Raw genomic sequence first — 27,191 nt, 5'->3', positions numbered from 1 at the left:
CGTGATGGAATACTCTCCACTTGCCTAGATGAGTGCAGTTCCAACAACACTCGAGCAGTTTGACACTATCCAGGGCAAAGCAGCCCATTTGATCAGCACCTTGTCCACCACCTTCAACATCCACTTTCCCCACCACCAACACACTGGCAGCAGTGTGTGCTCATCTACAAGATGCACTGCAATAACTCACCAAGGCACCTTCCAAACCTGTGAACTCTACTACCTTGAAGGACAAGGGTAGCAGATGCATGGGAACACCGCACCTGTAAGTTTTCCTCCAGGCTTCACACTGTCTTGACTTGGAACTATATCACCTTTCTTTCACTGATGCTGGGTCAAAATTCTGGAACTCCCTTCCTAACAGCACTGTGGATGTACCTCCATCACATGGACTGCAGTGGTTCAGGAAGGCAGTTCACCACCACCTTCTCAAGAGCATTTAGGGATGGGCAATAAAAATGCTAGCCTAGCCTGTGATGCCCACACCCTGTGAAAGAATAAAAATCTTTATTTCAGCCGCTAACTCCAGCATTGCACAGCCTGACAGCCCTCTGATCAGTAAATCAATTAACCAGAAGAAATAAATACTAGAAGCATAAAGAGGAAAGTTGGGAAGTTTTTCAAGCAAAGGGGAATGGATAAATACTTGAAGGGAAATAAAGTCCAGAGCCCCAGGGAAAGACTGGGGGAATGGGACTGATTGCTTTAGTTCTTTCAAAGAGGATAGATGAAAGGGAACCAGTAGATATAATATATTCGCATTTTCAAAAGGCATTTGATAAGGTACTGCACGTAAGGCTACTTAATAAGAGCCCATGGTGTTCGGGGTAGTTTATTAGCATGGATAGAGGATTGGCTAACTAATAGAAGACAGAGTTGGGATAAGGGGGGCATTTTCAGGATGGCAACCTATAGCTAGTGGAGTGCCACAGGGATCAGTGCTGGGGCCACAACTATTTAGAATATATATTAATGACTTAGATGAGGGAAGTGAATGTACTATCACCAAATTTGCAGATGATACAAAAATAGGTGGGAAGGCAAGTGCTGAGGTTGATAAAAGGAGTCTACAGATGGATATAGACAGGTTAAGTGAGTGGGCAAAAAAGTGGCAGATGGAACATAATGTGGGAAAATGAGAGGTTATGCGAACATTATTTACATGGAGAAAGACTGCAGAAGGCTGCAGCACACAGGGATTTGGGAGTCCTTTTGCATGAATCCCAAAAAGCTAACATACTAGTTCAGCAGGTAATAGGGAAGGCAAATGGAATGTTGGCCTTTACTTCGAAGGGAATGGAGTATAAAAATAGGGAAAATAAAGGCAAAATACTGCAGATGCTGGAAATCTGAAACAAAAACAATGCTGGAAAAACTCAGGTCTGACAGCATCTGTGGAGAGAAAGACAGAGTTAACGTTTCGAGTCCATACGGATGCAGATGCTGTCAGACCTGCTGAGTTTTTTCCAGGATTTTCTTGTTTTTGTTTGTGATAAAAATAGTGAAGTCTTGCTAAAACTATACAAGGCATTAGTTATACCACACCTAGAATTCTGTGAACAATTTTGGTCCCCTTATCTAAGGAAAGATATACTGGTATTGGAGACAGTCCAGAGAAGATTCACTCGGTTGATCTTGGATGAGGAGGGATTTGCTTATGAGGAGAGGTTGAGTCGGTTGGGCCTGTACTCATTGGAGTTTAGAAGAATGAGAGGCAACCTTATTGAAACATATAAGATTCCTAGGGGTCTTGACAGCTAGATGCTGAGAGGTTGTTTCCCCTTGTGGGAGAGTCTATGACCAGAGGGCGCAATCTCAGAGTAAGGGGTCGCCAATTTAAAACGAGGTGAAGAGGAATTTCTTCTCTCAGACGGTAATTAATCTGTGGAATTCTTTACCACAGAGGGCAATTGAAGCTGGATCGTTAAGTATATTCAAGGCTGAGATAGGCAGATTTTTAATCAGTAAGGGAATCAAGGGTTATGGGGAAAAGGTAGGAAAGTGGAGTTGAGGATTATCAGATTAGCCATGATCTCATTGAATGGTGCAACAGACTCAATGGGCCGAATGGCCTACTTCTGCCCCTACGTCTTATGGTGGCACAGACTCATAGGACCGAATGCCATGTGTCATTCTGTCATGTATCATTCCTTGATCCTACAAGCAATACTATGGGCAGTTTACTGGTGCCTTTGAAAAACATCAATAAAAGTTGATTAATTGTGGTCTGCAATTGTGGGGAAAGTTATTTTCTTTGAAACACTATTGTCGAAAGATGGTGGTGAAATTCTGAACTCGCGTGTAGGTGGCTAATTGCTGTTCTTGTTTCTGTTTTCTCCAGGAAGAAAGAATCTGCCACAACCAAAAAGGACCGTGTAACTCACTGCCTGACCATATGTGAAAATATAGTCGCACAGTCTCTTAGGTAAATTAGTTGCATTTTAATATTTTTTGAATTTGTGCTCAGGAGTTACTTTGCATTTAGAATAACTCGTAATTTTGAAAATGACCCACTGAACTTCCATTGACATTGCTTGAGCATTCTTGTGTGAATCTAGGAATAAATCTCTTGTTCTGCTACATTCAATAGAGTCCAGGAGTCTGCTTAAGAAAAGAACAAAATAATCAATAATGAGATAGATGAGCAAAGCGATGGGTGGAAAAATTGAAAGTAAAGACAAAGGCATACTCTAAATACATAGTGAACTAACAGGGTGGCAAGAGGGAATACAAAGAGATTCAGAATGAAGTTTAATTAAAAAAAGGAAACCAAGAGGAAATATGAAATTGAATCATCAAAGAATATAAAAAGAAATTTACTATTCTACACCCACATAAATAAGAAAAGCGAAGTCAGGATTGTGATCTGACCATCAAGGGATGCACAAGATAAACTCAGATAATGAGAGCGAAATGGCAGAAATAATGAATAATTACTTGGCTTTAGCGTTTACCCCGGAGACCAACAATGTGGCCATGACATCATTAGAAGAGATCAAAAGATATAAAGACGTTGAAGACAGAAATGAAGGGAGATGATTGATAAGGTAACCAAACAGAGAGAATAGATGCCTTTTCCAGATGGATGTTAAAGGGAGCTGGGGTAGAAATAGTAAAGGCTCTTATTACATAAAAGGGAGTAGTGCCAGAGAACTGGCGACAGCTGATGTCCCTATATTTAAAAAGGGTGATAGAATAAAGTCCAGGGAACTTTCAACCAGGTAGTTTCACCTCTGTTGCATCTTGAAAAATAGAATAGAAGAACATCTAGACATTAAAAATATAGTAAAGAATAGTCCGCACAGACTTCAAAAGAGCTGGTCCTCTTTGACTAATGTTACTGAATTCTTTGAAGAAGTAATAAAGAGTAGAGAAGGGTAGTGTTGTAATCGTTGTAATGTTTTTAGATTTTCAAAAGGCCTTCAATGAGGTATTGTATAGTAAACTCATGACTAAGGTCAGAGGATGTGGAATCAGGACTGATAGCAGAATGAATAGTAAGTTGGCTGAACAGAAAACACGGTAGTAGCTAGGGGTGACTACTCAGACTGACAAAAGGTGGGAAGTGGTGTTCCACAGGTATCTGTGCTGAGACCACTGTTTGCTATTTATAATAGATTTGGACTCAGTACTTTGGATAATATTTCTAAATTTTGCAGATGGCATCAAATTGTACAGAGGATGACTGCGATAACTTACAAGAAAACATTAATAAAGTTGTAGAATGAGCGTGTAATTGGCAAATGAATTTCCTTATAGAAAGTGTGAGGTGGTGTATAGAAGACAGCAATCACAGCTCATGACCTTCAAGGGGTGCCAAATTAAAAACTGCTAGATTTTAACAGTGTAATAATATGTTGTGTGTTAATGGTGTAATGCTGCTGCCTGTACAAAACCAGCGTGGTCTGACTGTTGTGAGCAGCATCACTGGAGAATCACTGTGCTCATTTACCCATGTCTGGCCCAAGCCTCAATGTTAACTTTCTCATCCTTGCTTTCAAATCCTTCCATGTTTGCATCTCTGCCAGCCCTCTCCACTTTTTCAATTCTGACCTCCTTGTGCATCCCCAATTTCCTTTGTTCTATCATTGGCAGCCTGCAGCTGTCCAGGCCCTAAGTTCTAGAATTCCATCCCTGAACCACTGTGCCTCTCTACTTCTCCCTTTCATCCTGTAAGATACTTCTTAAACCATCCCTTTGACCAAGACTTTCCTGTCCGAGTGTCTCCTTATATGGTTTGGTGTCGATGTTTTTTTGATAGTGTTGCTGTGAAGTGCATTGGGAGGCGCTTTATAAATGATTACTTAAATATACCATGACCAGAGATCAGCTGGGAAAAATAATTTGCAATTTAAGGACAAATGCCAACCCTTTTTCCCCCAACTAGGTCTACTTGCGTTTTTTTTTTCAGGAACTCACCGGAATTTCAGAAGTTGTTGGGGATTGCAATGGAAATGTTCCTGCTGTGTTGCGATGATACAGAATCTGATGTCCGGATGGTAGCAGATGAATGTTTAAATAAAATTATTAAGGTAAGTTAACTTTTAGACTGCTCTGCCAGAGCAGCAACCCAAATGTCAGTCTCTGTCAAGTGGGGCGAGACTTCAATGAGAATTGGGTTTTGTTTCCTGTACTTGCAGAAGGTAAACTTGTGTATGCATGTGTGATATCGGAGAGTTAGTTGCTCATCGCTGGCGATGGGGGCAAAACATAATAGGGTTGTTCTGGATCAAAAATGGTAAAAGGGTGATAGGTTTTGATATATATCAAGGTGGAGATTTGGAAAAGGTACAGATATGGATAAGAGGATTGCAATGTGAATCTGTGACTTGAGACTGATGCTTGACTAACCAGAGTGAGCCATGATCCATTTTAAATAATTCATTTGCCCACTCAGTTAAACTTTCACCGTGAAAGGACTGGAGTAAGTCTCATTTTGTAAGCAGTTGAAAAATGTGTGTGGGGGGTATAGGGGAATGTAGAGGGAAGAGAATGTAAGGAAATGGTTAGATTGCAGAAATCAGAGGACTCGGCGTGGGATGTTAATGGTTTGCTGTTAAAATCACTCGTCATTAGCGGTTTCTATTAATAAGTGAAATGCTTTTATTGCTATTGTGACTCAATGAGGACAACCAATGATGAAACATTTTGATTCATTGGCTCCTTCTCTTTGCTGTCATATCCGCAACACTTCAGCCCCCTTCCTTGCTCTCTCTTTTTGTATCCTTGATATCTCTATCCCTGACAAGTGCTCGTGCTCCCACAGAAACGGATCGGATGAGAACAAGGGGATGTGTGGGTCTGCAATTTTGTTTCACTGTTTCATGTATTTGGTCTCGCTTGCCTTTTGTGTGATTGTGTAATTTGTGTGTGGGTGTTGCAATCCTTTGTCTACAAGGACTTTAATTTCAACATAAAACCAGTGAGCATGCCACAGGATTGACACCAACCTCTGTCCTTCTGTTGGGAATATTGGCCACCTCTGCGTTAAGCTACAATCCCCATCAGAAATGGCCAAAAGAAAAGGAAGTATAATGGCAGAGCGCAGGCTTGCTGCCCAAGATTTTAACCGTCTTTTGGTACTCGTGTCCTGTTTGACTTTCCTAAAACCCAATGGTCTTCTTCCAGAACCTATACATTGTGCAAAGTACCAGGGTGTGGGGCATTTTATGTCTGTGGCACATGTCCTGGATGATACCCAATGCAACAGTTATGCTCTTTACTGAAATTGAGAAACCAGGATGAATGGTGAAGGCAGCCTGTTCAAGAAGAGTGAAAGGAAAAACTAAATAATGATCACAGTCATGACGCCAAACCTGGTGCTTGTAAAAGGTTGAGGGTCGTGGGAAGGAGGAATGAAGAAATGAGTTAGAAATTGGGCAAGGGGTCTGATTTCAATGCAGCAAGGACATGGGGAGGAGGAAGAGAAGTGATGAGATCGGAAGATTCTGCTTGGGAGTCTTGATCTCTTTGACCTGTTTGCGATTGCATTCTGAAAAATGAAGGTTCATTGGAGCAGTCATATGCTAATATGTTGAAATTTGTGCTTCTTGCAGGTTTAGGATGTGAAATGATGTTAAATGAAAATGCTCTAAATATATACCTAAACGGTCCATCTTCCTTTTTGTTTTAATAGGCCCTAACTGACTCAAATCTGCCTCGGTTACAACTAGAATTGTATAAAGAAATTAAAAAGGTTGGTAAGCGATCAGTGAAATGTTTCTATTAAATGTTTCTAAGAAGTAATTATACATAGCAAAGCTTTTGTTTGGTGAGTTTACTGTAATATATTGTCTGTGTGATATTTTAAACCAGGCTTCACAGAGATAGCATCTGGGAGTGGAATGCATAGTCATTTTAAAAAAAAAAAATTGAACATCTGCTTTTTAATTACCAACTGGTACATCAGAGTGATTTATAGAGCTGACCAACATTGTCTTGCATATTTATTTTAAGGCTAAGTATTGGTCTTTAGTTATTGTAAGTGTTAAGTTCTCACATTCCACAAAAGTGAATTTTAACTTCAACAAATCAAACATTACAGACAGCATTTCCCCAAACGCTCAGGTTTAAATATCGGTTGTGACCTTTGGCTGCATTAGGATTTGACAGGAGCCAAGTCGAAATGATTTATGGGCAGCAATGTGGTTAGGCTTGAATAACTCTATCGGTAGGAAGTGGAATTGGAACGTACAGGCTGAATGGTTTAAAGCTGAGTAGCATTGAAATGAAGAGATGGTGGGGATTTTTGGAGAAACCTTATTTGGCGAAGTTAAGATGACATGGGGGGAGCTGGCGGCATAATGGTATTGTCACTGGACTATTATTCCAGAAGACCCAGAGTAATTCTCTGGAGACCCGGGTTAGAATCCCACCACGGCAGATGGTGAAATTTGAATTCAATAAAAACCTGGAATTAAAAATCTGATGACCACGAAACCATTGCCGATTGTTGTAAAAACCCACCTGGTTCACTAATGTCCCGTAGGGAAGGAGGTCTGCTGGCCTACATGTGACTCCAGACCCACGGCAATGTGGTTGACTCTTAAATGCCCTCTGAACAAGGGCAATTAGACAATTAATGCTGGCCTAGCCAGCGTTGCCCACACTCCATGAACGAATGTTTAAAAAAAATGGCAATGTATTGACAAACTCTGAATTGCAGCATCTGGGATAATGCATAATAACTGTACTTTCTAGTTAGTAGATGGGTCATGGCGTATCTTAACTGGGCTGCTCAAAGATTTTGTAGTTGGGAGTTTTTAAAATAAGTTATTTTTGGGACGTGGACGTTGTTAGCCTGGTCAGCATTTAAAAGAAAGACTTTCACAACTTCTTAAAGCATTTTACACAGATGAAGCACTTTTTTTTTTTTGTAGCGTTGTGATGATGGAAATGTAGTAGCCAAAACAGCAAACTCTCTCAAACAGCAATGAGATAGGGAGAAAACAGTTGACCTGATTCAGTGATGTTGATTTGAGAGGTGGATATATTGGCCATGGAATCTCTCAGGTCCACCTGAGAAGGCAGACAGGCTCGAAATGTTAACTTTGTTTTTCCCTCCACAGATGCTGCCAGACCTGTTGTGTTTTTCCAGCATTTTCTGTTTTTATTTAAGGCAGACAGGGTATCTGTTTTAACATCTCATCGGAAAGATAACACTTTCAATGATGCAGCCATTTCCTCAGTACTGCCCCAGAATATTAGCCTAGATTTTTGTGCTCAGATCTCTGCAGTAGGGCTTGAACCTACAATCTGCTAAGTCGGGGCAAGAGTGCTACCTATCCCTCGCTTCCCTTGAGAAGGTGGTGGTGAGCAACTTTCTTGAACCGCTGCAATCTGTGTGGTGAAGGTGCTCCCACATTGCTGTTAGGTGGTTTTAACCCAGCGATGATGATAAAACAATGACATGCGTCCATGTCAGGATGGTATGAGACCTGGAGGGAAACTTGGAGATAATGGTATTCTGTAGGCACCTGATGTTGTTGCCTTTTGTTGGTTGAGGTTTCTGATTTGGGAGGTGCGTAATCAAATTACTTTCAACAAAGTATGATGTGCTGCTTGAGCAATTGTTCTTTCCCCCTCACTTTCACAGAATGGCCCATCAAGGAGTTTACGGGCTGCACTTTGGAGATTTGCTGAGCTGGCTCACCTTGTTCGTCCACAGAAGTGCAGGTCCGTTGTATATCGCGTATATCTTTTCTGGTAATTGTCAGCTGTCTTCAAGCTGTAAGCTGTTCCAGATTGATGTTATCCAGGACTCTTTCTGTTCAAATCAATCTTAATTTAGGTGTTTTTAAAAGCTTTAGTTTATATAGTGTGAGGTGGTTGTTCCATAGGTTGAACACATGACTCAGGTTTATTAGTGAGGAACCTGATTTTTATATCGTTTGGTATTCTGGGATTCCTGATCTTCAACTATGCCTGTCAATTTAGCACCCATTTACAGTTGAACTCAGCATCTACTCCAAGCAAGCTTGTCAAGTCTAATAATGTTTGCAGTATCTGCTGTGTAATACAAAATTACTCAAGCAATGACTAAGATCATAACTTCAAGACACTGTGAGCAATTGTGCAATTTGAGAATATTTTATCCTATTACATTCCTCGTTAACCCTTCAGATCCATGAGCATTCTGTGACTGAAAGCAACAATTAGGCAAAACACCCTCGTTGCCTGCTGCCAAGAGAATGGCTAAGCCGAGATTCCTCATTTTGTACTTTTGCTCTCTTCCCCCTTTGTAACTTGTCCATTCCCAACCCCAGCAGCCATGCTGCAGTGTGGAATGAAGACCAGGAATTTCCTTGCAAAATTGTAAAGGTACAAAGTCATACTCTCATCTCCTCACTTCATGCTGTTGCCCTTCTTATTTTCCTATGTTTCCAAACATGCCAGGCTGTCACAGTGCCAGCCAGTGGGTCTAATGTTGAAACCAAACTGGCCAAACCGTTTGGAAATTCAAAGTATGAGTGTTTTCTATTGCAGGTCATCTTGCTGAAGACACTCTATAAGTTCATAATGCTGAATGTTATAAAAGTTTTTGAAAGGTATACAAATAAATGCTATTTGGGAAAATCCTTACTCTAGAGACTGGAAATTTAGACCTGGCAATATTAGACTTATTCTTTGGTCCTTCCTTTTGTCTTCAGCGGGTAACATTGTTTCTTTTCCACCCCCTCCTACTCCATCTAGACCATACCTTGTAAACCTGCTTCCCTGTCTGGGCCGGATCAGCAAGCGATCGGAAGAATCTGTGCAGGAGACTCTGGCTGGTGCTTTGCCAAAGATCATGATGGCCCTGGGCAACTTTGCAAATGACAGTGAAATCAAGGTACACTTTATTCAGCCACTTAGTACTTGGCTGTGGAGATGGTCCTTCATTTAGTTCTTTTATAATAGATCTGCATCACACTTCATTGAACCTTTTAAACAGAGCAGCTTTATTGTGTGATATTGACATTTTGACAATTAATGTGTTCTTATTAAAATAGGGTGTGATAGAATTTAACATGTGTTGACCCGTTTAAAATCTCAGCTAACAGCTGAGTAACAGATAAAGTAATTTTGCCCAGACAGTTTAAGTGCCTTGATGATATCTCTCAGTAGCTTAAGCCATAAGATCACAAGATCATAAGAAATAGGAGCATGAGTAGACCATTTGGCCCATCGAGCCTGCTCTGCCATGCGATAACATCATGGCTGATCTGACTGTGGCCTTAACTCCACTTTTTTGCCTGCCCTCCATAATCCTTGACTGCCGCCTTGATCAAAAATGTGTATAAGCCTTGAATATGCTCTCTGAGGGAGAGAATTCCAAAGGCTAACGACCCTCTGCGAGAAGAAATTCCTCCTCAGTTCTGTTTTAAATTGGAATCCCTTTAAACTGTGCCCCCTCATTCTAGGTTTCCCCGTGAGCGAAAACATTCTCTCAGCATCTACTTTGTAAAGCTGTCTAAGAATCTCTTTTTTTTTTTACTACGGTCACCTGTCATTCTTCGAATCCCCATTGAGCATAGGCTCAACCTTTCCTCATAAGACAACCCCTTCAAATCATGAATCAGCTGAGTAAACCTTCTTTGAACTGCTTCCAGTATATCCCTCCTGAAGTACGGAGTCCAAACCTCTTCGTGGTTTCAAGGTGTGGCCTCACCAATGCCCTGCCCAGTTGAGCTACACTTGCCTGTTTTTATGCTCCATTTCCCTTGCAATAAAGGCCAACATTCCATTTGCCTCCTTGATTACTTGCTGTATGTGTATGCTAACTTTTTGTGATTCATGTACAAGGACACCCAGATCCCTTTGTCCTGCAACATTCTTCAGTCTGTCTTCAGGTAAAAATCTGATTTTCTATTCTTCCCACCAAAGTAGACAACTTCACATTTTCCCACTCTGTACTCCACCTGCCAAATTTTTGTCCACTCACTTAACCTATCTTTACCCCTCTCTGTGTCCTCCTACTTACTTTCCTACCTATTTTTGTATCATCAGCAAATTTGTCTGCAATATAGTTGGCCTCTTCATCCAAGTCATTAATATAAATCATAAATAGTTTCAGCCCCAGCATTAATTCCTGCAGCACTACACTACCTTCAGTTTGCCATCTTGAAAATGACCCGGTTATCCTGACTTTCCTGTTAGTTAGCCAATCCTCTATCCATGCTAATATATCACCCCACAAACCTCTGTAATAATGGATTTTAGCATTTTTGCAATGACAGATGTTAGACTAACTGGGTGTATAGTTTCCTTCTACCTGTCTCCCTCCCATCTTGAATAGTGCTGTTATATTTGCAGCTTTCCAATCTGCTGGGACCTTGGCAGAATCTAGGGAATTTTGGAAGATTACAACCAATGCATCCACTATCTCGGCGGCTACTTCTTTAAAGAGGAGGATGCAGGTCCAGGGGATTGTCAACCTTTAGTCCCATTAGTTTTCCTAGTAGTTTTTGTCCAGTGACTGTGTTTATTTTAAGTTCCTGCCTTCCATTTGCCCCCACATTTTTCTGCTATTCTTGGGATGCTTGTAGTGGTTTCTACTATGAAGACAGATACAAAATACTTGTTCAAAGTTTCTACCATTTCCTTGAATCCCATTATTAATTCCCTATCTTATCTCTAAGGGACCAATGCTCACTTTAGCTACTGTTTTCCTTTATATATTCTTGTAGATTTTACTGTTTTTGTACTTAATACTTGTTTTCTCTTGTACTCTAATTTCTCCCTCCAAGTCATCCGTTGCAAGTTTCTAAAATTTTCTCAACCTTCTGGCCTACCGCTAATCTTTGCAACATTGTGCATCTTTTCTTTAAATTTTATATCAATCTTAACTCCCTGAGTTAACTACGGATGATGTATTCTCATTGTAGAGTCTTTCTTCCTCAACAATGGGATATCTCTTTGTTAAGAGTTATGAAATATCTCTACTGCTTCTCTACTACCTTACCATTTAACTTATTTTCCCATTCCACTTTAGCCAATTCTACTTTCCTACCCTTATAATTGCCTTTATTTAAGTTCAAGACATGAGTTTTGGACCTACATTTCTCACTCTCAAACTGAATGTGAAATTCTATCATGTTATGATCACTCTTGCCTAGAGCATTCCTTTCTGAGGTCACAGGCAATGACCGTCTCCAGCAAGAGAGAATCTAACCATCGCCCATTGACGTTCAACAACATTACCATCACTGAATCCTGGAGGGTTACCATTGACCAGGAACTGAACTGGACTAACCATATAAATACTGTGGCTACAAGAGTGGGTCAGAAAATATGAATCCAGAGATGAGTAACTTGCCTCCTGACTCCCCGAAGCCTGTCTACCATCCACAAGGCACAAGTCAGGAGTGTGATGGAATACTCCCCGCCCCCCCCCCCCCCCCCCCCCCCCCCCCCCCCGCCCCGCCCCGCCCGCCCCCAGCCTTGTCTGGGTGAGTGCAGCTCCCACAACATTCAAGAAGCTTGACACCATCAGGACAAAGCAGTGGCTTGATTGGCACTACATCCACAAACATTCACTCCCTCCAGCACCGACACACAGTAGCAGCAGTGTGTACCATCTGCAAGATGCACTGCAGGAATTCACCAAGGCTCCTTAGCACCTTCCAAACCCACAGCCACTACCACCTAGAAGGACAAGGGCAGCAGATTGATGGGAACACCACCACCTGGAAGTTCCCCTCCAAGTCACTCACCATCCTGACTTGGAAATATGTCACCGTCCATTCACTGTTGCTGGATCAAAACCCTGGAACTGCCTTCCTAACAGCACTGTGGGTGTACCTGCACCACATGGACTGCAGAGGTTCAAGAAGGCAGCTCAGCACCACTATCTCAAGGGCAACAAGGGATGGGCAATAAATGCTGGCCCAGTCAGCGAAACTCACATCCCGTGAATGAATTTAAAAAAAAAAGAGAATCTTTGTATTTCCCTTTGATATTCAATGGCATTACCATCACAGAATCCCCGCTGTCAGCGGCCTGGGGATATCATTGACCAGAAACTGAACTGGACCAGCTGTATAAATACTGTGGAGGAGGTCAGAGGCTAGGAATCATGCAGCAAGTAATTTAACTCCTGGCTGATTTTATTTCCCCTTTGGCGCTGCTTGCGGCCTGGATAGTAATCCAGAGATTACCTTTGTGGTTTTGCTTTTTAATTTAGCCCCTAGCTGCTCATACTCTTTCAGCTGAGTCTCCTTCTTAGACATACTTATGTCATTGGTACCCACGTGGACCATGACAACTGGATCCTTCCTCTCCAGTTCCTCTCCATCCTTGGGGAGATGTCCTTAGCCTAACACTTGACAGGCAAAACAGCCTTCAACCTCATTCTCTGGTTGCAGTGCCTATCTCCCTATCTATACTGTCCCTATTATAATTAAATTCTTGTTTACTCCACCACACACCACCCCTTCGTCCACTTGAATGGCCCCTACACTGTGCCATGGTCACTTTGCTCATCCTCCCTGCTATCCCTGCTCTCGTCCGCACAAGCTGCGAGAGCATCGAACCTGTTGGATAATTGCAAGGGCTGAGGCTTGTCCATTGCTCCCTTCTGGATCCCCATTCCTGCCTTTCTTAAAATCACACCCTCCTGTACCTGACCACTGAACAAACCTGAAGTACTTAGCCTAAGGGGTGAGACTACCTCCTTGAACAAGTGTCCATGTAACTTTCCCCCTCCCTGATGCTTCAGTGCCTGAAGCTCGGGCGCAGCTCATCAATTCTGAATGAAAGTTCCTCGAGCTGCAGGCACTTTCTGCAGATGTAGTTGACGTGGATCGCACAGTAACCAGCAGCTCCCACATGCCAAATCTGCAATACACATCCGCCCTGCCATCTTTATTGTTTTATTTAGCTAATTAAGTTTCAAGTGTAGAATATTCCAAAATGGTTATCTGTAGTTATACTGTAGAGCTTAACTAATTATGTCATAAATTTAATATAATAATTGTATCTTCTCCAGCACTGGTTCAAACTCTGCCACTGTTTAGAAAGGTAAAAAATCTTTCAAGTCTCCACTCACCTACCTGCTCACCTAATTAATGCCTCCGGCTTCAGCTCTTGGGTCTCATTGTCTCTGGCTCTCTAGAGCTGTTCCCCTTTGTAAAAGACTGGAACAGTCCCTCCTCTGTCACTGCACTGAATTCTCTCACTTATCAAATTCTAGGAGTAAAGTACTCGGTCTTACTGCATTCAGTCTCAAGCTGCCATCTTGTGCACTGTTCTTTCAAAAAAAAATTCAACCAAAACAAGGAATGTTCTGCACGGCAGATTCAGATCAAGATTAATGCTTATCACACTGTGACAGACTTTACTTGAAGATATTGATGCTGCTTTATATAAAAAAAGACATTAAAAGTAGCGGTGTTAGATTGTTCAGTCTTGCGCTGGTCCCCTTTGCCCCTCCGCCTTGCCCACTCCACTTCTCCCCCCCCACCTCGCTCTCCGCCTTCCCTCCAAAAAGCAGCTATCCCTCTTAAGGTGTATCAAGTGGCACTTGATTTTTAATAGATTTCGGTTTCTTTCCCCATGACAACCTGATCACATGTGTCTGTCTCTGGGCAGAGTTTTATTATGACCACCATCCCCCTTTCAGAACATTCTGTTTCACTTCGAATTAAAAGAGAATTTTTAAAACATAATCACTTTGTAAAATCCTGCAATCATAATAAGACTAAATTTTTCTCTGTAATATTGAATCACTTCCTTCTCGCTTGGGCCCAGTCCTACCTGCACTCTCTACTACTTGTATTTCTCTTGCTTCGAATTCTGAGCATCATCCAGGACTCCCTGATGATGTCTGACTAATGCATTGTAAATATCTTTGCGTAACCTCTGGCGAATGCAGTTCTGGCTATGTATTGTTATATTAGTTTTTCAAATAGCTTTGCAACATTGCTGAGCTTGAGAAATTTGTCAGTGTCAGCTAAGTCTCAAGGCTAGATTGCAGCCTCAAGCCATTCTATTATTTTATAACACGTAGGCATTAATTCATTTTTGGAACAATATTTGTGCTGGCACATTCTTTCTCTGGATGTGGGCATCGTTGGCAAGACTGACATGCATTGCCAATCCTTTGTTGATCTGTGAAGGTGGTGCTGGGCCTCTGCATTGAACTGTGCAGTGTTTAATAAAACTCAAGGTAGCTAAAAGACTCGACCATGTTGGTGCAAGATTGGAGTCCTATACAGAGCAAACTGAGTAGGGATGGCAGGTTTTTTTTCCCCAAAGGACATTAGCGAGTCAGTTGGATTTTTACCACAATCCAACAGCTTGGTGGTCTCTAGACAAATAACCAACCTCTTGTTCTGAGGCTATGGCCCTGTGTTTTTTGAGTCCCCAGCCAGGGGAAACATTTTCTCAGCATCTACCCTATCAAGCTCCTGAAGACTTTTATATTTATTAATTAGATCAACTGTCAATCCTCTAAACTCCAAGGATGTAAGCCTAGTCTGCTCAGCCTCCTCTCCTAGGTCATAACCCTCATGAAAGGAGCAAGTCTAGAAAGGTTTTGATGTGCTTCCTTTAGGGCTAGTATGCCCTTCCTTAGGTAAGGTGTGGGAGAAGTGGGTTTCGCTCCGTGGAGCACTGACACCAATACTTGGGAAATTGGGACGGTTTACACCTGGTCTGTGCTGGGGCTGGTGTTCTTGTGAGCTGCATAACTGGGGAAGTAAAGACGGTTTTAAACTAAGTAGTGGGGGCCAAGAGTACAAATTTGGGAAGATGTGGTAAATCAGAGTAGAGACAAGGCAAAAGAGAAAGGTATTATTACAGGAGATGAAAAGCAGACCGTGATAGGAAGGGATAAAGAGTACAAATCTAACAGAAGAATAAAAGGATAAAACTAAAGGCTCTGTATTTGAATACACAAAGCATTTGAAACAAAACAGATGAACTGAGAGCGCACATAGAAATAAATAAGTACGATTTGATAGCCATTACAGAGACATGGCTGCAGGAGGACATGGATAGGGACCTGAATATTAAAGGTATAGGACAATTAGGAAGGACAGGCAGTGAGGGGAAAGGTAGAGGGCTGGCCCAATGAGTTAATGATGGTATTAGCACAGTAGATAGGGATGACCTAAGTTCAGGAAACCAAGATGTGGAAACGTTTTGGGTAGAGACAAGAAATGGTAAAGGCAAGAAGTTACTTGGAGTCGTGTACAGGCCCCCTAATAGTAACCACATGGTAGAATGGAGCATAAAGGAAGAAGTAAAGGGAGCTTGTCAGAAAGGCATGGCGATAATCATGGGAGATTTTAATCTACATATAGACTGGAAAAGTCAGATGGGCAAAGGTAGCCTCGATGAGGAGTTCATAGTATATTTCCGGGTTAGTTTCTTAGAACAGCATGTTTGGAGCCAATCAGAGAGTGGGCTATACTAGACCTGGTATAGTGCAACACGATGGGATTAATTAATCTCGTAGTGAAGGCAGCACTAGGTAGCAGTGACCAAAAAATGCTTGAATTTTACATTCAGTTTGAGGGAGAGAGGAGTGGGTCTGAGACTATGTTTTTAAACTTAACTAAGGGTGATTATGAGGGCATGAAAGCAGAGCTGGCTAAAGTGAATTGGCAAATTTATGTTAAGGGGTAGGTCAGTATAGATGCAGTGACAAATGGTTCGGGGGATATTTCAGAATACACAGATTAGATACATTCCAACGAGTAAGAAAAAGTCCAAGGGACAGACACACCATCCGTTGTTAACTAGAAAGGTTAAAGATAGTATCAAACTTAAAGATAAAGCATATAATTGTGCAAAGATAGGTGGATGGCCAGAAGATTGGACAGAATATAAGGAACAGCAAAGGATGACTGAAAGATTAATAAGAATGGAAAAATTAAAGAGTACCAGAGAAAGTTAGCCAGAAATACAAAAACAGATAGTAAGAGTTTCCATAAATATTTTAAAAAGAAATGAGTTAACAAAGCGGGTGTTAGTCCTATAGAAAGTGAGTCTGGAGAATTGATGATCGAAAACAAAAAAATGGCAGATGAATTGAACAGGTATTTTGCACCAGTCTTCACTGTAGAGGATACAAGTAACATCCCAGAAGCAGCTATAAATTAGGAAGTGGAAGGGCGGTAGGAACGCAGAAAAATTACAATCACCAGAGGCGTGGTGCTGAGTAAATTGCTGGAGCTGTGGGTTGACAGGAGTCCGGGTCCTGGTGGACTTCATCCTAAGGTCTGAGAAGAAGTGGCTAGTGATATAGTTGATGCATTGCTTTTAATTTTCCGAAACTCCCTAGATTCGGGCAAGGTTCCATTAGATTGGAATGTAGCAAATGTAACTCTATTCTTCATACAGGGAGGGAGACGGAGAGTGGGAAACTACAGGTCAGTTGGCTTAACACTGTAATAGGGAAAATGTTAGAAGCTATTATTAAAGAAGCTATAGTAGGGCACTTGGATAAGTTCAAGGTAATCAGGCAGAGTCAACATGGTTTTGTGAAAGAGAAATTGTGTTTTTAACCAATTTATTGGAGTTCTTTGAGGAAGTAACATGCTGTGGATAAAGGGGAACTGGTGGATGTATTGTACTTAGATTTCCAGAAGACATTTGATAAAGTGCCACATCAAATGTTATTGCAGAAAATAAAAGCTCATGATATAGGGGATAACATATTGACATGGATGGAAGATTGGCTGGTTAACAGAAAGCAGAGAGTAGGCGTAAGTGGGTCATTTTTGAGGTTGGTAAGATGCAGCAAGTGATGTGCCACAGGTATCAGTGCCTGGGACCTCAGATGTTTACAATTTATATGAATGACTTAGATGAAGGGATGGATGGGATGGTTGCCAAATTTGTTGATGACAAAGATAGGTAGGAAAGGAAGTTGTGAAGAGTACACGAGGGGGATACAAAGTGACACAGCTTAAGTGAGTGGGCATAGGTCTGCCAAATGGAGTATAATGTGGGAAAATGTGAAATTGTCCATATTGGCAGGAAGAATAAAAGAGAGGCATATTATCTAAATGGTGAGAGATTGCAGAGCTCTGAGATGCAGCGGGATCTGGGTGTCTGAGTGCATGAATCGCAAAAGGCTAGTATGCAGGTACAGCACGTAATTAGGAAAGCTAATAATTTCGAAGGGAATTGAATACAAAAGTAGGGAGGCTATGCTTCAGTTAGAGCACTTGTGAAACTGCATCTAGGGTGCTGTGTACAGTATTGATCACCTTATTTAAGGAAGGATGTAAATGCATTGGAAGCAGTTTAGAGAAGGTTTACCAGACTAACACTTGGAATGCATGGGTTGTCTTATGAGGAAAGGCTGTTATCCGTTGGAGTCCAGAGGAGTAAGAGGTGACTTGATTAAACCAATCTTGACAGGATGGATGTAGAGAGGACGATCCCTCTTGTGGGAGGATCTAGAACAAGGGGTCACTGTTTAAAAATAAGGGGCTGCCCATTTAAAATGGAGATAAGGTAAAATTTTTTCCGAGGGCCATGAGCCTTTGGAATTCTCTTCCTGAAAAGGTGGTGGAAGTAGAGCTTTTGAATATTTTTAAGGCAGAGGCGGATAGATTCTTGATAAGCAAGGAGGTGAGAGGATATCAGGGGTAGGTGGGATGCAGATTTGAGGTTACCTTCGGATCAGCCATGATCTTATTAAATGGTGGAGCAGGCTTGAGGGGTCGAGTGGCCTACCTCCTGCTCCTTGTTCGTATAATACTCCAGGTGTGGCCTCACAAATGCCCGGGGCGTCTCAGATTCATTAGAATGCCTAGGTTAAAGGTTAAATTATGAAGATAGAACTGGCACAGGCATGATGAGCCTGAATGGTCTCATGTGTTGTATGATTCTATGATAAACCTGGCCTATATCACCATGAGTTTAGGTGGTTGAGGAGTGATCTAATGCCGATGTTTAAAGTGATAGAGATTTGATAGTGCAGCTAGGACGAAAACATTTCCTCCAATGGAGGAATTCAGAAAAAAGAGGCATAATCTTAAAATGATCAGTCGGCTATGTTGGAGTAAAGTCAGGAAGCGCTTTGCTCAATTCTGTGAACAAATTTTCGAAGTGTGGCTTTGATATGAAATTCCACGTCTTGTAAACATTAAATCTGTAATGTGATCTAAGTGACAATGACAAATAGTTACCCTTCAGTGTGGTTAAAAACTTCCAAGATGCTTCGTGGAAGGTGGGGGGGGAGAGGTTGTTGTTGTGGTGGGTGTTGGAGGGGGCGGGGGAGGTTCTGGTGGTGGGTATAGGGGAGGGGGCGGGTGCAGGGGGGAGGTTGGGATGGGGGGGGAGCGGGTGCAGGGGGGAGGTTGGGGTGGGGGGGGTGGGTGCAGGGGGGAGGTTGGGATGGGGGGGTGCGGGTGCAGGGGGGAGGTTGGGATGGGGGGGTGCGGGTGCAGGGGGGAGGTTGGGATGGGGGGGCGGGTGCAGGGGGGAGGTTGGGATGGGGGGCGGGTGCAGGGGGGAGGTTGGGATGTGGGGGTGGGTGCAGGGGGGAGGAGGTGGTGGTGATGGTGGGGGTTGTGGGGGGAGGTGGTAGTAGAGTCGGGGGGAGGTGGTGTTGGTGGTGGGTGTGGAGGTCTTGTAATCGAATCTGGCATTGATCAAGAATAAAGATGAGGGGAGGTGGCTGAAAGTGCAGTCAGATGTTCAAGCTTTGCGGAGCGTTTGAAAGTAGGAGGACGTGTGGCAAGGCTGAGGATTTGGAACTGAGGCAGGCATCTGATCAGCATGCTGATTCTGGGTGGCAATTGATGTTTTTATTCATTTCCCCCCCCAATTAACTGCAAAGATTTAATTGGAAATTGTATGCTATTTGTTGGAAGAAAAAAAGTAATTTTATTCTGGTTCTCAGTCTAGAACTGAGTCATGATTACTGACCAAGAACCCTTGAGAGACTACCAGAATCACCATTGTTGAAGATAGATTTGATAATAACTGAGCTCTCCCTCCATATTTTTTAAATTTAAAGTCTTTGTTCTATTCGAGCTGGGAGGTGGATCTCTGACTGGCCTTGCTAAATATCCAAGCTGTAAATATGCCAGAACAGCTCATGTGTTATTACTGATGTCTGGGGAATGCAACGGTACATCATGAGCTAAATCTGGTGGCTGATGTCATGTATTTTTTCTCTCTCTCTCTCTCTCTCTCTCTCTCTCTCAAGTCTTTCTTTGGAGTCGGACAGCTTTCAGAGATCCCCTGTAGGATGAAAGTACATCATTTCAGGGCCTGTTCCAAAAGTTTAGACTATTTTTGTTTTCCCCCAAATATTTTTGGGTGCAAATTTTGGGTGCTGCATTAATGAGATGATAAGTCTGAAGAAAGAATTCTTAATATTTGAGGCTATAAAATTACTTGTATTACAAATATACTTTTCCGGTCACCATGTCTTCACTGTTTACACTTGTCCTACTCTTACCGTTATCGTTGCTTTGATAAAGCTGCTTTTATTTTTGTAAGTGATGCTGTAAGACTCAATGCTGTGGTATTGTAAATGTTCCAAATCAATTCGCATAGCTTAATGATGGTCACTATAAATTCTATGTCAGCAGTGCCACTTTTTGTTGCACTTTTCTATCCTTTTGCCAGCAACAGCAACTCAGATTTATATAGCACCTTTAAAGGGAAGAACTTGCACCTGCAATAAATTGAAGCTCTTGAAATTCTGCTTTCCATATCCTAACTCAATCCAATCCTATCATCTTGACCTATATTGACAATCTACCTCCCTCTGTACCTTTAAGATGCTCCTTAAAACCTACACTTTAACTCAGATCACCTGCCGCATTTTTCCTTATGTAACTCAGTGTCAAATTTTGTCTGATAAAACTTCTGTGAAACTGCTTGGGATGCTTTACAACATTAACACTGTACTCACTTGTGCTAAGTCCTGTTCACTCATCTCCTGTATGCTCACTGACCCATGTTGGCTCCCTATTAAGCAGTGCCTCAATTTTAAAATTCTTATCCGTGTTTTAAAATCCAAGACTTCAGCCCTTCCTATCTCTGTAATCTCTTCCAATCTTGTAGCCACCCCCCCCCCCCTAGATCTCTGCACTCTGCCAATTCTAGATACTCAATTGAGCATCCCCGATTTTAATCAGTCCACCACTGGTGGCCGTGTCTTTAGGTGCCAAGGCCCTAGGCTCTGGAATTCCCCCCATAAATCTCTCCACCTCTCTACACCGTTTTCATCCTTTAAGATGCTTCTTAAAACCCACCTCTTTGATAATGTTTGTAAAGATTCTTGGGACATTTTATTATATTAAAAGTACTATCTAAATACAAATGGTTCTTAAAGGTATGATATCAATGCAAGTTGTTGGCAGATTGTCTTGTGGTTGGAACAGTGCCTTAAAAAAAGCATAGGGATATTTTGTAAATATTCTACAAGTGAAACATTGTTGTTGGATTCTGCAAGTGTTTATAGATATTTGCAGCAACACCAATACAGTGCTGAAGTGTGCACTGAGAAAATGTTATGTTGTGTAGCACCTGGTGTGTGTCACACATGAAAAATGCCCCTAGTGGAATTTCTCTAAGGGCTGTCCAACTTCATAGAGTTTTTAATCATCTGTATTTATTTTCAAAATTTCAGATGTTGTTGAAGACTTTCATTGGAAACCTTAAATCAAGTTCACCAACCATTCGTAGGACTGCAGCCAGCTCTGCTGTTAGCATCTGTCAGCATTCAAGAAAAACGCAATACTTCTACACTTGGCTGTTGAATGTGCTTTTGGGTATGACTAGCATGGTCAAACATTGCTATTAGAAATTTGCATATGAAATGGTTCTAAGTTTTTTTTCATTTTCTGTGTGTTGACATCACTGACATGCCTGGCGTTTTTTTTTTGCCTATCCCTCATTGCCCTTGAGAGGTGGTGATGATGAGCCTTCTACTTAACTCGCTGCCATCCATGTAGCGAACGGACTCTCATTGTGCTATTCTAGGAATTGACCCATGAAGGAATGGCAGTGTGTTTCCACGCTGGGTTATTGTGTAAATTGAAGATGCTGGTGTTCCCGTGGTATTGCTGCTCCTATATACCCTAGCGTCCCCTCTCATGTTTAAAATGACACTGTTCACCTGAGTCTTAAAAAAAAATAAATTCCTGGCTTAGTCTGCTTCTGCTGCTTTATCTTTACTTTGAAGGTCACGCTGATTACAAAATAATCCAGTCCCTGTCATGAGGGATTTATTCTAAAGAGTGGATGCAGTTTAGGCAATGGTTCCTGGGGAAGCTGGTCCAGAAGAATATTCTGTTTAAGGAGGCTGGTGAAAACTATATGGGAAGAAAGAGTGTTAGCAAGGGGGAGAGAAGCTGAAAGAAAATTGCACAGTATAGACAGTTAGAAATTAATGAATGAGAAATAAAACTTGGCAAAACAACTTCAACAGTGAAGAGTAAAGCATCTCACACAGTGAAAGAAAGGAGTGCCTGCTGCTACGTGAGCAAATGTGGCAGGCTGCTTTGTATAGAGCAAGATCTTAACAACAGTTCGATGAGTCACTGGTTGATCAGTCTATAAAGTTGCACTGGTGCCAGTGGATACCCCAAGCACAGGGCTTGCTTAGCCCGCTGAAATCAAATAAACTGGGACTCACTAAAAACCTCTGTCTAGGAGGACCAGCTAAACGGGGCTTACAGCATTGCCATGCAGAACCTGCACTTGGAGAACCTTGTGCCATTATCCTGAGCATATTTTTCTGGTGATGGTGCTGCTATCCTTCAAGTTCTGTCTTTGGATCTTTCAATAGTAAACAGGCATGGAGGGAGAAAGGTGGAAGAGACTGCAAGAGCAATGAGAAGGGTTGGGGAAAGTAAAGTTTTGCAGGACACTATTGTGTGTGAGGATACCTTAATATTTGTAGCATACGTTGGATATCTTAAAATGTTTAATAACAGTGACGTGCTTGCTAAGCCATTAGGTTGTGCAATCTTTAAAGAAACTTATAGTCAATTATTACACAAAATTAGGACTCCGGGGATTGCGGGTAATAGCATGGATTAAGGACGAATGGACAGAAACTAAGAGAATGGGAATAAATGGTATAGCAGGTTGTAACTAGTGGTGTACCGCAAAGATCAGTACATGGGCCTCTATGTTAATGACTTGGATCTCCATGTTAATGACTTGGATGAAGGGACCAAGTTAATATATCTAAGTTTGCTTCGTGTACAAAGTTAGGTGGGAAAGTAAGCTGTTAGGAGGGCACAAAGAGGCTGCAGAGGGATATGGACAGGTTGGGTAAGTGGGTGAGAGCACGGCAGATGGAATACAATGTGAAGTTATCCGCTGTGGTAGGAAGTAAAAAGAGGATTATTTTTAAATGGAGCGATTGGAAAAGAAGGTAGTAACGGAACGTTGTATTATGATCTTTGAAATCAGGCAGAGTCAACATGGATTTGTGAAAAGAAAATCGTGTTTGACAAATGAGTTGTTTGAGGATGTAACAAGCAGGGTGGATAAAAGGGAACCAGTAGATGTGTATTTGGATTTCCGAAAGGCATTTGATAAGATGCCTTATAAAAGATTACTGCAGAAGATACGAGATCATGGTGTTGGGAGTATTATATTCACATGGTTAGAGGATTGGCTAACTAACAAGAAACAGAGACTGGATAAATGGGTCATTCTAGGGTTGGTAAACTGTAACTTGTGCTATAACTGTAACTCAACTACTTACTATCTTTATTGGTAATTTGGATGAAGAGACAGACTGTATTGTAGCCAAATTTGCTGATGATGCAAAGGTAGGAAGGCAAGTTGTGAGGAGGATATAAAGAGTCTGCAAAAGGATATAGGTAGATTGAGTGGGCATAAAATTGAAAGATGGAATATAATGTGGAAAAATGTGAGATTTTCCACTTTGGCAGAAAAAATGAAAACCAGAATATTATTTAAATGGAGAGACATTGCAAAATGCTGCAGTACAGAGTGGCCCGGGTATTCCTATACATAAATACATAAATTTGGTGTGCAGGGACAACAAGCAATTACGAAAACAAGTGATATATTAGCTTTTGTTAAAAAGGGGTTTGAGTATAAAAGTAAATAAGTCTTACTAGAATTATATGGGGCATTGGTGAGGCCAGACTGAAATAGTGTGTTCAGTGTGCAGTTTTGGACTCCTTACCATACTTGTCCTGGATGGAGTGCAGCAAAGATTCACTAGACTGGTTCCTGATATGAGGGAATTGTTCTGTGAGGAGAGATTGAGTATACTAAGCCTATATTCTCTGGAGTTTAGGAGAATGACAATTGATTGAAGGGACTTGACAAGGTAAACGCTGAGAAAATAGAATTTCGGGTCACAGTTTTCGAAAAAGGAGTCAGCCATTTAGGACTGAGAAATGTCTTCACTCATAGGGTTGTGAACCGTTGGAATTTTCTATCCCAGAGAGCAGTGGATGCTCAGTGGTTAAGTACATTCAAGAAAGAATCTCTTGAGACCTTTGGCGCAAGGGGAAATTAAGGTATATGGGGGCAGTACAAGAAAATGGAGTTGAGCTGGAAGACTGGCTGTGATCTTATTCAATGGTGGAACGGATTCGAAGGCCCAATTGGCTTATTCCTGCTCCTGTTTCTTATGTTCACAACTTGAAAGGATTGAGCCTGCCTGAGTTTTTAAAAATAGATGATGCCATTTCATTACGGATTGATATGACAGCATGTATAGAATGTTGTCTTGCCACATCATGAAAGCAATGCCAACCAGTTGTCATAATTTCACATTCGCTTAGTTGCAATAAGTATACGTGCTTTCTGCCAAATGATTTTAGTTGACAGGAAAAAAAAAAAGTGAAATGATTGCTTATTTTCTGCTGCAGGCTTTATGGTCCCTGTGGAAGAAGACCGACCCACTCCACTTATTTTGGGAGTAATGCTAACCCTGAGGTACCTGATGCCTTTACTGCGGCAACAAGTGAAGGACACTAGTCTACGAGATAGCTTCGGTGTGACTCGGAAGGAGGCTGAAATCTCCCCTTCCTTGGAGCAGCTCATACAGGTATTGCATTTGGGTCAAATGGGATGGAAGTTCATTGCACTTGGGTCAAGACGGTGCAAATTTGATGCCTCAAATTTAATTCTACCACTGGTATGAAACATAATTATCCATTTCAATTGCCTCAAGTAAATCTTCTCTTAAAATCTCATGTGATTTAACCCTCTCAATTTAAAAAAAAAAAATTTATCCTTTCACGGGATGTGGGCGTCACTGGCAAGGCCAGCATTTATTGTCTATCCCTAATTGTACTTCAGAAGGTGTTGGTAGGCCACCTTCCTGAATTCCTGCAGTTCATGTGATGTAGGTACACTCACAATTGCCATTAGCAACATCCGTATTTCATATATTTTTATATTTATTGTTAAATATGTACAGTAAGAGATGGGGGAGACTATGGCGTAGTGGTAATGTCACTCAATTGGTAATCCAGAGGCCCAGGTTAACGCTCTGGGGATGTGGATTCAAATCCCATCATGGCAGCTGGTGGAATTTAAATTCAATTAATAAATCTGGAAATGAAAGCTCGTCTCAATAATGGCGACCATGAAACTACCACTGTTCTGAAAACCCATCTGTTCATTAATGTCCCTTGGGGAAAGAAATCTGCCGACCTTATCTAGTCTGGCCTACATGTGCCTCCAGATCCACAACAATGTGGCTGACTCTTAACAGCCCTCTGAAATGGCCCAGCAAGCCACTCAGTTCACTGGCAATTAGGGATGGCCTTGGCAGCTGTGCTCACATCCCAAGAAGGAATAAATTTTAAAAATGTAGGAGTACATCTGTTATCCCTCAAGGTCTCCTGTAACAGGGAGGTAACTGACCGGATAATTAATTTAGCGATGTTAGTTGAGGGAGAAATATTGGCCAGGACACTGAGGAGAACTCCCCTGCTTGTCTTCGAAGTTTGGCCTTGGGATATTTTACACCTAACTGGGCGAGCACCCAGGGTTTGGTTTAATGTCTCATCAGAAAGAGACCACCTTCAATAGTGTGGCACTCTTTCAGTTTTATATTTGAATTTGCATTCAAACAAGTTTTTCTTTAATAAAAAAGCAAAAACCAGCTTGCAGAAAGGTCAAGAACTTTCAAATGCTGAAAATTGTGTCCTGATGAAGGCTGAGACATGCAGCGTTAGTCTGTCTCTTTATCTCTTTCATGTGGCTGATGGACCTACAGTGGGTCTTTAGCACTCTTGTTACCAGTAGTATTTTGAAAGAAATGTTTTCCTTTAAAGCTGCATTTAATGGATCATTGCCTGCAAAGTGGCCAGATATCAAGCACTCTGAGACTACTGTTTTCTTTGTTACAGGCGTACGAATTGACACTACACTACACTCAACACCGGGATCACAATGTGGTGACGGCAGCTTTGGAGATGCTGCAGCAACTGTTCCGTACCCCTCCTCCGGAGCTACTCCGGGCCCTGACGACTCCCAGCAGTATTACTAGAGTTAGCATTGCTCGTGATGACACCTCAAATCGGGTTCGCAGTGGCAGCATTGTGGAACTGATAGGCAAGTCGCCTGAGTAATGCTCCATCCTGTGTGTCTGCTTGTGTTTGTGCTCATGTGCGTGCGTGTGTGTGTAGACTGATGCATTTAGCAATTGATGAAGTTTGTTTAACTGCTCTTTCTTTCATGATAACTCAATTAAATCAGTGTGTTGATCCAAAGCTGTAGCTGATAACCAAGACAGGTGGATAGAGTAAAGATACAATTCTATCATGATCTAATCGAATGATGGAACAGGTTTAAGAGACTGGCTGCCTTCCGTTCACACATTGCCATTTGTTAATGATTAAAAGTATAAAGTGATTGTTAGAGTAAAATAAAATCAGTGAACTCATTAGCATGTGCCTGTTAGAATTTAAGCCGCTTACTATCCTTCACTTCGATGCAGATTCAAGGACCAAGAAATATTGAGACATCTGATCAATAACTTATTAACAATTATGCTAACACAATCTATTATCTGAAGTCTTCATGAGATTGATATCAAATACTTATCATTACAGAATTGGCACTTATCAAGGCTATGAATAGACTGACCTCCATGTCTCAGAATAGCCCCGGGCCAAATTATATTGAAAGTTCCTAAAGTACAACAATATAATGTGTACTTGTATGGTTGACTACTGAGTCCGATGTGTCTTTACTTTCTGTGTAAATGCTGTCAATACTAACTTGTCCAGTAGTGAAGTCAGCTCTATCATTCAGTCCACATGCCAATTAATATATTTTAGGTTTATTACCCACTGGATGCTCCCCATGCATGAATGCTCATTAGGATTCTCTGTAGCCTTTAATCCCTTATCTCTTCCAATCTTCATTGCATAACGGGACTTATTCTGTCTCTACGATCCCCAGATGCCTTCCAGACAATCTGGTGTCTCTCCAATAATTAACATTCCATTCACACACACACCTCCATTTGGCTATGTGTCCAAAAATCTTAGAATGCTGCGGCACAAAAGGAGGTAATTCTGCCCATCATCCTGAGTGCTTAAATTTTATATTTCAAATCTTTCCCATTGAGTATTCTCTTCATATGTTGTTTCTGATTTGCCTAAGGTGCAACCTTCGAGCAGAGCAGAATGAATTTCATAATGAGTCTTGGTTTAAGAAAGTTTTGTGGAGGGAGGAGTGTAATTTAATTCCACCACTCAATGCAAAGGCAGAGTTAATGCTGT

The 27,191-nt window shown here is 41.6% G+C and overlaps 1 protein-coding gene across 5 annotated transcripts in view; it reads left to right on the top strand.

Moving 5' to 3' along the window:
• The window catches only part of htt (huntingtin), a 232,343-nt gene that overhangs the window by 19,395 nt on the left and 185,757 nt on the right, over positions 1-27,191 (top strand). For all 5 annotated transcript variants that reach the window (XR_005942751.1, XM_041185572.1, XM_041185571.1 and 2 more), the window contains exons 2-9: positions 2,342-2,425; positions 4,412-4,532; positions 6,137-6,196; positions 8,096-8,175; positions 9,193-9,331; positions 21,086-21,227; positions 24,321-24,499; positions 25,812-26,016. Coding sequence is in view for 4 of the 5 variants with exons in the window: in XM_041185572.1 (XP_041041506.1) it covers positions 2,342-2,425; positions 4,412-4,532; positions 6,137-6,196; positions 8,096-8,175; positions 9,193-9,331; positions 21,086-21,227; positions 24,321-24,499; positions 25,812-26,016 (1,010 nt within the window). In the remaining variant the exon portion in view is untranslated. The remainder of the gene's footprint in view (positions 1-2,341; positions 2,426-4,411; positions 4,533-6,136; positions 6,197-8,095; positions 8,176-9,192; positions 9,332-21,085; positions 21,228-24,320; positions 24,500-25,811; positions 26,017-27,191) is intronic.

Source organism: Carcharodon carcharias, chromosome 4 (assembly GCF_017639515.1).
Source record: "Carcharodon carcharias isolate sCarCar2 chromosome 4, sCarCar2.pri, whole genome shotgun sequence".
NCBI classification, from domain to species: Eukaryota; Metazoa; Chordata; class Chondrichthyes; order Lamniformes; family Lamnidae; genus Carcharodon; species Carcharodon carcharias.
Note: the sequence above shows the minus strand (reverse complement) of the source record. Positions and strands in the feature narration are given on the sequence as shown.